Here is a 12117-nt window from a genome sequence, read left to right as displayed (position 1 = left end):
GCAAGTACAACATCCAGCCCCAGCTAAAGCAAAAGAGAAGAGGGTTAAATACAATGGCTTCAAGAAGTTCTTTCTGACATAAAAATACAACGAACAAATACCTGTGGGATAGGCTGAGTTTCTGCAGTGGCATTACTTGGGGGACTTTCTTGGTGCCTCATTGAACAGGTTCTGCCCTCCTACAAAAGCAGCAATTGAAAATACGTCAATGAAGTTAAATAAAGAGGGGTTGAAAAAGACTCTCTTGAATTATTCCTGTTGAGAAGATTCTATCACTTTGATCCATACTGAAAAGGCAAGCTAGGGACAAAAACCATCACCACAGCAGCGGGATTTCAAGGAGAGATCAAACATTCCTGGCTGGTTTGGGGATCACAATGGGGCTTATGGCAGTCAGCTACTACAAAGAAGTACAAGTCCAGTGGAAAGTTATTTCCATGTAAAATATTTAAAAAGAAGTAAAAGATTACAAAACTACTATATCTGCAATGCATCTAGACTCTATGATTTATATATGTCAATTATTTGAGTGCCTGCAGGAACATCAATATTGCAAGCTAGGAAGCAATGTAAATAATATGACCATTACTCTATAGTGCATAAAATTCTCAACATCTTTTTTAAAAGATAATATTTCCAGAACTAAGATCTCAAATTTTACTAACCAGAAAATCTCATCTTACTCATTAGCTTCACCAGTTTTAAGGAAGATGAAGTGTTAACAGTGATTAAAAAAAAAAAAAAAAAAAAAAAAAAAAAAAAAAAAAAAAAAAAAAAAGGATTCCACTTGGGCTTCACTTCTATTTTAACCAAGGTTAAAATATTAAATCCTGTCTCCCTTCCTTTCTCCCTCCCTCCCTTCCTCCGTTTCTCCCTTCCTCCCTTCCTCCCTCTCTCCCTTCCTCCATTTCTTCCTTCCTCCCTTCCTCCCTCCCTCCCTTCCTCCCTTCCTCCCTTCCTTCCTTCTTCCCTTCCTCCCTTCCTTCTTTCCTCCTTCCCTCCCTTCCTCCCTTTCTTTTTTTACTTACTGCTACTTTTCCTCCTTCTTCTTTTTTTCTATTATATACATACTTTTAAATTAATGGCAACATATGTAGTGTAAGAATCTGCATTTATGTGTGTATGTGTGTTCAATTTCTCATAATCTTTCCATATGCAAGACAGAGCCTAAGAGTTTAATAATTCATGAATGACAGGGCAGGTGCAATGGCTCGCACTTATAATTTCAACATTTTGCAAGGCTGAGGTTGGTGGAGTTCTTGAGCCCAGGAGTATAAGACCAGCCTGGGCAATGTGGTGTGGTGAAACACCTGCTTTACCAGGAAACACAAAAAAACATCTGGGTGTGGTGGCACATCCCTGTGGTTCCAGCTACCTGGGAGACTGAGGTGGGAGGGTCACCTGTGCTGGGAGGTTGAGGCTGCAATGAGCTGTGATCATGCCACTGCACTCCAACCTGGGCAACAGAGTGAGATCCTATCTCAAAAAATAATTGAGGACCACTGACATAAAAAAAATAAGTATTTCCAAGGGATCAACCAGGAGATGGAGACCTAGATTGACTTTAAACTCTAAAAATTCTGAGTAGAAGATGAATAAAAATGTTATATAGGAGATTAAACCTACTCCAATTCAAATTTTAAAGGTTATTTTTACATGCTCCTTATTCTCACACTATGTTGCTCTTAACTGAACACAAACCATGTATCTGTACATTTCTCTACCCATGTGTGTGCTACTCCATTCCTTCACTGCAGGACCCTGAAAAACAGCTACTCATTTCTGTCATACTTCATCCTTTCTACTAGTATATAGATTCAGTCACCCTTCCCTGCTCTAAAGGTAATGGTTATAACAACTCTAGAACTTATCATTGTTTTTATATGTATAATCATGCCTCTCCTCCCAGTATATTGTGAATACCTTTAAGACAGAGGCTACATTTATCACCACTAGATCACAGCTAGATGCCTACCAAAAACTGGTCAATATATAATCTCTAAATAAATAATAAATAATTTTGTAAAATTGGTCATGAAATATTTCCATACTGTAGAATTTTCATAAATGCCTGCTTTCTGTGTATAACCAGATTTAGGCATATTTTATACACAATTGGTTTTTCTAAATAAGTCTTAATACACAGAAAAGGTGAGATTGTCACTATAAGACTAAAAATCAATAGCTGAATTCTTAACTACCTTATCTAAATACATTTTAATGACCTATTTCTAAATAGTTTTTGAGTATTCTAAATACTAATACTGCGTATTCCTTTATATATAGAGAGGAACCTTCTACACTGCCTAAGAAAAAAAAAAACGATTTTTTTGTGTGTGATTTAGAATGAGAACTTCACATTTCTCTAGAAATATTATAATTACTCTTTTGCTGTAATTAACCACCTGGCTATTGTTTTTATTATTCTTACATTTACCCTTTGAAATGCCCATCAATGATAGACTGGATAAAGAAAATGTGGCACATATACACCATGGAATACTATGCAGCCATAAAAAGGATGAGTTCATGTCCTTTGCAGGGGCATGGATGAAATGAAACGATCATTCTCAGCAAACTGATACAAGAACAAAAAACCAAATACTGCAAGTTCTCACTACTAAGTGGTTGTTGAGCAATGAGAACACACAAACACAGGAAGGGGAACATCACACACTGGAGCCTGGAGAGTTGTGGGCTAGTGGAGTAATAGCAGGGGGTGGGATGACTTGGGAGGGATAGCATTAGGAGAAATACCTAATGCAGATGATGAGGCAATGGATGCAGCAAACCACCACCATGACATGTGTATGCCTATGTAACATACTTCATGATCTGCACATGTACCCCAGAACTTAAAGTATAATAAAAAAAAGGAAAAATTAACTAAGATAATTGTAAAACATCAAGCTCAAAAAACATGGTTCATACAGAAAGTAATTTGCATAGTGTAGGATTTCCCAAAATGCACTTGGTAGGAGTGGAGTTCATGTCATTTAAGTTTAGGTAAAAATTGATTTCAACATTAAACAGTTGTATTTATTGTAGTTCTTCTCAGAAATTTTAACATACAATATCTTAAATTTTTTATCTTGAATGATCTGATCACATAATCAAATAGAAGTGACTTAAAAAAATACTCTAGGGTGATAATTCTGTTCTATGAATATAGGGTTTGCATTTTTAATCAGCATGCTAGCAATTCAAATGTACCTATGAAATTTGATATTCACTTCATAATGCACAATGTATTATAAATCTCTAAGAAGGAGATATAATATAAATATTTCCCGAATCTCTTTGACCTAAAAACTCTGTATGTGTAAAGCATCACTTGAGGTCATTGTCTGAGGATACAGTTATGGGATTTGCTATGGAATATATTTCATTAATGCTAGCACAACCAACTCTTTGAGATAAGCCTTTGATCATCTGAACAATGAAAACTTATTACATTTCAACATTAAAGAAAATGTTTTGTGGATAGAAGACAGCTGTACCTTTTTCTGCTACTTTGATCTTATAATGAACAGTATTTTAAGTTTACTCTTTCTGGGCTTCAGAGGCATTGTGGAAATTTCATAAGATGGTTCATAAAATTGTTAGTGAGTCTCAGAGAGGCACCAGAGATAAGGCCACATTACTATACTGCATTGGTTTTGTGCTTTAATAAAGCATTTTACTAAACTTATATCATTTGCTGAAATACACCTGAATTTGATAAGAACATAAAAAGGTAGGTTTCCCATAGAGTTCCCTCATTGTTACAAACAAGACCTGGACTATCAAAAATTCCAGAAAACTGTTGTGAAGGAAGGCAAGATAAATTTGACCCATTTCCAACATTACAGTGTAAAGGTAGTTGTGTCTATTGGTTTAAAATGCTTTGAAGTGAAATAGACTTTGGTTTATGTTTTAGCTCTGATACTTGTCCATTGATGAACTTGATCAAGTTATTTTTCTCTGGGCTTCAGTTTCTTTGGCTGTAAAATGGGTGTACTTTATGGATTTAATTTAAGGGTAAAATCAGAAAACATAAATAGGTATTGAGGATGGAATAACAAATAGCAAAGATTCTTTTTTCTCTTTCTCCTTCTTTGATTATTGTTAGTACTATCATTAATGGTTTATGATAACATTTATGATTAGTTGACACTAACATTATTTTATGTTGCAGAATCAACAGTAATGCAATTACCAAACATAGAAAAATGAAAGAAAAGGTAGAGAAAAGAAAAGAAGGATAGGAAATGAAATAAAGAAGAAAGTGCTGAGTAGAGGGGCTGAAAAAACATTTCTTACTAGTGCTTCTGTGTTAACAATAAACAATATAACATAAATTGTATATATTAATGTTTTACTTTGGGAAGAAAAAATACTTGAGAAAATATAGGTCAAGATGACACTAAATTGTGTTTATATATTTAAAGATTTATCCAATAACACATGGGTTTAGGGTTACAATGGAATTCACTGAATATAGAATTAAACCAATGGGCCTACTTCTAGGGAAGCTTCCTTGGAAACAACATAACTTACTTCTTCAAAGAAAACCTCTTCATTTAAAAAAGCTACACCACATTACAGGGCAAGAGGTGGGGTCACTGAGAAAAAAAAAAAGGCACTACTGCAACTATAGCCAAGATCTAAAGAGAGTAGCCAATGTTATCTATAAGAGCAAATATAATTCTATAGAAAAACTATTGCAACAACTTCTGCTTCTGCAAATGTATTTTTATTTTTCCCTTTATGGCCATACAAATGAAATCTAAACAATCTAATAAATTATCTTTGATACCCTTAAATTACCTGAACACTAAAAGCCACATTGAGTTTCAAAATGGTTCTATACTTTGATCATTCATTCCACAAACATTTACTGAGTTATTATGAGCCAGGCAGCCAGGCACTGACTGAAAATAGAAAGATGAAAATAGGCAAGATCTTTGATGTCAGTGGAGGTTATATTCTCGTGGAGAAAGCATAAATACATACACAAACAAGAACATATAAAAGGGAGTATCAGAGAGATTTTTTTGGCTTTGTTATCTTTATTTTTTTATTCTAATTTTTATTTTTTTATTTTATTTTATTTTATTGCATTTTAGGTTTGGGGGTACATGTGAAGAACATGCAAGATTGTTGCATAGGTACACACGTGGCAGTGTGATTTGCTGCCTTCCTCCCCATCACCTATATCTGGCATTTCTCCCCATGCTATCTCTCCTCTACTCCCTACCCCTCACTGTCCCTCCTCTATTTCCCCCGAACAGACCCCAGTGTGTAGTGCTCCCCTCCCTGTGTCCATGTGTTCTCGGTGTTCAACACCCGCCTATGAGTGAGAATATGCGGTGTTTGATTTTCTGCTCTTGTGTCAGTTTGCTGAGAATGATGGTTTGATTTAAGTATAATGATGGAAAGTGCCTGCAGGTCATATCCAATGGCAACCACTGTACGATGAGTGCACAGGCTTTGAGGTCAAGCATGACTATATTCAAATTCCAGTTCTTTCACCCACTGATTTTCTATCAGGGGAAGTTCCCAATCTCCTTGGGCTTTAATTTCATCAGCTGAAAAGAGGGATATTAATATCCATCACAGACAATTTCTGTAAGTCTTAAAGCATAAATTCAATATGCTTAGTGTATTTGCATGTCATATTTTAGATACACAAGAATCATTTGTTTAATTAACTCAGGTGCCTAAAACCAGTTACTCTTTTTTCTTTCCATTGCTTTTAACTTTTTATGCTTTTTCATCCTGTGTGATTTAACATGTAAAATAGACATATATATTTTTTGAAATAAATTATGATAATTCTGTTTCGACTTAAGTGTTTACATATTTACTATAGATTAGAACTGTCTTAACTGTTTACATATTTACTGTAGATTAGAACTGTGTAAAGTGATATCAAGATACAAAAGTTATGTTTCATAAAACACATTGGTCATACATCAGTAGGTTTAAAGTTTTTAAAACTCCATGACACGGCCATTGTTAATTGTGCTGAAAGTGTAAGATATACACATCTGCTTTACATGAATGGCTTGGTGTTGGTTTACATGAATAGGGCTCTGTTTTTCATCTGTGGAATTTTTGATACCTGCCACAAGGAACACTTCAAGGTCACAGCTAAAGGTGATTAAAAAGAAGAGAAGACTTCCAAAATGTGAACTGAAGGGCAATAGGAAAGTATATTCTTTTTCATTTCTTCAGGTAATTTCTAATTTTAGCCTAGTAACACACAAATACACACATACACACATACACACACACATACACAAACACACCACATTTACAGTGCCATTATCAAACTTATATAGGAACTTATTATGTATCAGAAACATATGATCTTTAATTTTTTAATTTATAGAAAAATAATTATTTTACAACACATATTTTAAATTTTCAAATGCTAGTTAAGGACTTAACTGGGATATTTTGACAGGCAGGATTCTAAGATGGTCCTCATGTTTCTTACCCACTGGTGTATAAACCTTATATAACACCCTCCTCTTGATAGGTTCTCACAGGCAGACCCTATGAATGTCATGGAATATAACTCCTTTAATCAGGTAGTTGGTTGACTTTGAGTTAATAGAAATAGAGATTATCTAGATAGGCCTGATTTTTCAGTTGAACCTTAAAAGGGGTGGGCCTTCCTGAAGACAGAGAGATTATAATAGCGTCATAAGAGGACTAATAAGAAGGGGATATTGCAAGGACCTTGTAGTGACTTATGGAAGCTGACAGCCACACCTGGCAAAGAACTAGCAAGACAAAGAATTCATGTGTTCAAAAATAAATCAATTCTATCAACAACAGTGTACACTTGGAAACTGATTCTTCCTAGTCAAGATTCCAGATGAGGACATTCTACTGGCCAACTTCATAAATTCAGCTTTGTACATAATGAAAACTTTCCAGACTTTTGATCCACAGAGAATGTGACATAATAAATTTGTGTTTTTTAAGCTATTAAGTTTGTGGCTATTTGTAATGGAAAACTAATGTAGGTGTGATAGTAAAAGACCTCTATATCTTATCACATGAACCTAAAATATCTTATTTTTGTTTTGCATTTGCTTTGACTATTAAACGATAGTCTATGGACTGGCTCCACATTTTATGAAGGTAGACACTGGATAATTTGTAAATAAATACACTTCTGGGGGATGGGTGATACTTAAATAATATTGTTAACATAATATATAGATATATTTAGGTGAAAGGATAAGTTAATCTTTTTCCCCATTTGTCTTTCTCCTTGACTTCTTTTTGCTGCATATACTGCTGGCTCTTCCTATGTTGCATAGTGCTCTTCCCTTAACGTTTTATTATCTAATCCCTTTAGTCCTCATTCAACTCAATCCCTAAACAGGTAGACTCCCATTTGGATACGTAAAACCTAATAGGTATGCAAATGCATATTACTGAGACAACAGAAAGAAAATAATAGAACCTTAAATGCTCATATATTTATTTAAATAAATAAGATGTATGTTGTTTTATTTCTACAATTAACAAAAGAATTTAAACCACTGCACTCATTCAGATGGCCACATGTCAAGAAACATCCTTGATATTTCACATAAGAGCTTCTTGTAACAAATATTAAAAAATAAAAAAATTCCTGCAAAAAATTATAAATTGAAAAAAGATGTACAGTATGACCAAATAAACAACTAATGTCTTATTTCATTCCAAGTATAATTGCTTGCCAGCTACATGATATGAAAAGTAAGTCCATAAAATGAATTGAACCTACTGAATATTGAAATGTAGACATGTATACCCTGTCATTTTTAATTCTCCTTTTGTTAATTGTTTTCAGAATATATTATTTTCTTCTATTTTATGTATATATTAGTTTATATACACCCACACACACATACTGTGTTTCACCCACTGGGATAACATACTCAAATGATAAAAACTGTTATTATTCCCAGGTGTTGCATGTGTAGCTCCAGTATGAAAATTGAAAATAAAGGAATGTTAATTGATGAATTAGTACACTATAACTTACCAGGTATCTGTTATGTGCCAGATGCTGAAATGGATTTGACATATATTTCATGTGATTCAATCCTCATAACAATACTCAGATATTTTCGTCTTTTTCATCCATGAGGACAAGATCAAAGAGCTACATAACATCCTCAAGGTCATAAAGTTATTGCTGTTGAAGCACAGTGATTAAGTTGGAGAGGGCAAGACATACAACTTTGTTGGTGTGCTTTGACATTTTTGTTGGTTTCCTTTTCTTTTCATTTTTTTTTTTTTTTTTTTTTTTTTTTTTTTGACAGGGTCTTGCTCTGTCACATAAGCTGGAGTGCACTGGTGCGATGATATAGATGATAGCTCACTGTAGCCTCAACTTCCCAGGCTCTAGTGATCCTCCCACCTCAGCCCTTCAGGTAGCTGGGATTACCAGCAACACACCACCATATGAAGATAGTTGTGTGTGTTTTTGTTTTGTTTTGTTTTGTTTTTGATTCTTTATAGAGGCGGGGTTTCAGCATGTTGCCCAGGCTGGTCTCCAAGTACTGTACTCACACAATCTGCCCACTTAGGCCTCCTAGAGTGCTGGAATTACAGTTATGAGCCACTGTACCTGGCCTTGAAGGTTGGTTCCAAAATAAAGGCCACCAATCTGTTTGGCCATTGTTTTAACTATCTGTCTTCATCATCTCCATATCCATTCTTTCTATCCCTATCTCTCTTCCTTCCTCCTCCTATCCTTTCTTCCCTTTCTCGTTTTCCCTTCCTTTCTCCTGCCCCCCTCCTTTTTCTTTTTCTCCCTTCTCACTGTTTTTCTCTTTTTGATTTTCCTTTTTTCTTATTTTTCCCTTTTCTTGGGGGATATGGCTGATAGGTGACTTTCCAGTGATACATGACCATCTATATAATAACTGCTTATTTGTGTACAACTGGCTTATAGGACAATATACAGGTTCATAAAAATATCATATTTAAACTTGACAAATGCCTAAAAACTTAAGCTTTTCATTCTTTATCAATTTCAAACTAAAATTTTTTCTTGAACTAAAGCAAAAGTTCAGATGTCATTTCTCTTTATGTATGTATAATTAAACAATATAATTTTACTTGGGAAAGAATGAACAGAGATGTGATAAGTTGTAGTGAATGATGAATTAATTATTCAAAAGAATCATTTTCTGTCTTAAAATAAACCAAAAAATATCAAATATTCGTCCAGAAAATTATTTGAAACAATACAATCAAAGGGTAGCACAGGTCATCAAAATACTTCTATCATCTCAATTAAGTAAAATGAAAGCTAATTAGGAAAGTACCCCAGATCTAGAAATTCAAGTAATAAAATATGCAAATTAATCAGGAAAGCATGCACGAATTCAACTGCTTCAATATGCAATTCACTCATTCAATTATACAGGAGACCTAGGGAGAAACACAGCTGAGTCTGTAAATTATGCAGTGGAATAAGGCACAAATACATCTTTATTAAAATGATTAAACACTGCCTCCCAGATATACATCTTCACCAACACCTTTAGAATAACCTATTTGTTTCTATGATTTCTGGCCATAAACTGCCAGCTGACACAATATTATATTATGACCACAAAAGCAATCATGGTAACAACAAAAGTATGTATTTAAGACAAATCTTGATATTATATAATCTCTGTGTGTGAAAAAGGACACACAGTCACAATGTAGTGCAGGAGACTCTAATATTGTGATGTCTCTAGTAATTATTAGGAGTCCCACTGTAAGGCGGAAAGAGTAAGCTTTGGAGTCATGCACAAACGAATTTGAGTCCCAACTCCATTTCCTACTATTTGTGATAATATAGGTAAGTTCATGAACACTGAAGCTCCTAGACTTTTATGTCTTGTGGTAAAATAAAATTAGACAGCAATAACAAAATTGCCAATGTCAAAATTTGACATAAGACCAAAAAAAAAAAACCAACAAAAATAGACTTCTATATTTCAACAATATTTCAGAAAAGAAATTTATTTTGAAAAATAGTCAAAGGATCTAATGACAAAATAAATTATCCTGAGACATTGAGAGAGAGAAATAGATAAAAGAAGAGGAATGGGAAGAAGAGGAGGATGAGGTTAAGACAGAAGAAAAAATATTAATGGGAAATCCACTAATATGTTGTTATTTGAGTTTTTATTTTATCTCACTTTCTGTTTCTTTGTACTATTGAAAACTTCATCACAGGACAGCATTTTCCTATGGAAAAGTGTTTGGGAAATACCAATTTAACTTCATTTTATCTCATTTGTTAAAGATGATAATGACATTTACATTCAAAATGTTTATATCACAGTGAAATGAGATAATAAAGGTAATCACAGTAATGTAAATAAAGAGGTAGTCCATTTTCAGTTAGAATTGTGCTACTATCTGAATATCTATGTCTCCCCAAAATTTATATGTGGAAATCCTAACTCACAAGGTGATGGTATAAGGTACTGGAGCCATTGGGTGGTGACTGGGTCATGAGAGTAGAGCCCTTAGGAATGGTACTAGTTCCCTTATGTCTCTGAAGCTTCAGAGACATAATCTTACCTCTTCTGCCATGTGAGATTACAGTGAGAAGATGGCTGTCCCTAAGCAAGTATGCCTTACTGAACACCAAATCTGTCAGTGCCTTGCATGAGGACTCCCTATCCTCTAGAACTGTGAGAAATAAAATTTCTTTTGTTTATAAACCACCCAGTCTATGATATTTTGTTATAGGAGCTCTAATGAAGACAAATTCTTTTTACCTTCGTTCATTGTATGAACTTGGGAAAGTTACTTCAACTTACTGAGGTTTGATTCTTTATCTGCTAGCTAGACAAAATGATACCTGCCTCAATCAGATGCTGGAAGAATTGATTACATTGTTTTTTTGAAACATACAAAGATTCCTAATGGAATATCTTGCATATATTAGGTACTCATTTTAGTTTCTATCGTTCATCTCCCTTTTTCAGTTTTCTTTTCCTTCTATCAAAATTTCTCTATATTGCCAATAAATTTGATTCCGGTTATAATAGGAACACTGATACTCACTTTAATTTTACAGTTCTGTGGTCAACATACTAATTCTGATCATTACAAAATCTTGATATTGCCAAAGAATTTATGGCTAGAGTTTTTTCTCCCAGTTATTTGTTTCTTCTCTGCTCCTTCTTTTGTGTTTATGATTTAACAGATAAAACATTCTCAGTTATCAACCATTTATTCTTTCTTGAGTAACTTTTACCTTGAAGGATGCCTTTTATTGTTTTATTTTCCTCCTCAAGGCAGAAACATCAGATCAATCAGCCCATCTAATCTTACTAAGGCATTCATATACTTCAGAAAGTTTTCATTATGATACATTCATGTGTATGACTTCAGTGCAGATATCCCATTTGGAAATTATTTATGTAAATAAAGTAGTACATTTAGAATGACTTTTTCAAAAGGGCATGATGACTGAATTTACAATCACTGAAATGATTATGAAAGATAATTTCCTCTTTGCTTTTTATTTTTAATTATACTCTACTCCTGCTCTCAGAAATAAAGAATAAAACTTTAAGAATTAAAGTAGATGTAATAAAGTTTTCAGAAATTCACTGTCAAATTTCCATTTACTTTGTATCTCTGACCTTGCAAATTGCTGTAACTCTGTTATTGTTATTATATACTTCTTTCTACTTCACTAAAGAGAATAGTCATATCTCTTATGATCTGTCTCTAAAAGATTAAAATAACTCAGAATAATTAATGCAAATATGCCACTGGTAAACCTGAAATTCTACCAACAAAAAATAATTATGACAAGTACAGAAGTCTAGCTCATTCTGCATGTTTAAATGAGATGGGACAAGATAGAGGCTAAAAGCAAGCAAAATTTTTATAATATTATGAAAGAAAAAAAGTAAAATTAAGTAACATGCTACGTATAAATACCAATGCATTTTGGTTGAAATTTTCTATAATGCCAATTTATGTAGGAATGGATTTCTCGTATTTATTACAGAACAATGTTTTAGTGCTGGTTTAATATTTATTAGTTCGGAAACTGAAAAGGAAGAAGTTAAAAGATTGAGAATGTAACACTGAATCAAGACA

The 12117-nt window shown here is 33.7% G+C and overlaps 1 protein-coding gene across 3 annotated transcripts in view; it reads right to left on the bottom strand.

Moving 5' to 3' along the window:
- The window catches only part of LUZP2 (leucine zipper protein 2), a 584575-nt gene that overhangs the window by 20704 nt on the left and 551754 nt on the right, over positions 1–12117 (bottom strand). For all 3 annotated transcript variants that reach the window (XM_074401251.1, XM_010330380.3, XM_074401250.1), the window contains one exon: positions 102–179. In XM_074401251.1, the coding sequence (XP_074257352.1) occupies positions 102–179 (78 nt within the window). The remainder of the gene's footprint in view (positions 1–101; positions 180–12117) is intronic.

Source organism: Saimiri boliviensis, chromosome 6, assembly GCF_048565385.1.
Source record: "Saimiri boliviensis isolate mSaiBol1 chromosome 6, mSaiBol1.pri, whole genome shotgun sequence".
Lineage (NCBI taxonomy): Eukaryota > Metazoa > Chordata > Mammalia > Primates > Cebidae > Saimiri > Saimiri boliviensis.
This window is presented reverse-complemented; position numbering and strand designations above follow the sequence as displayed.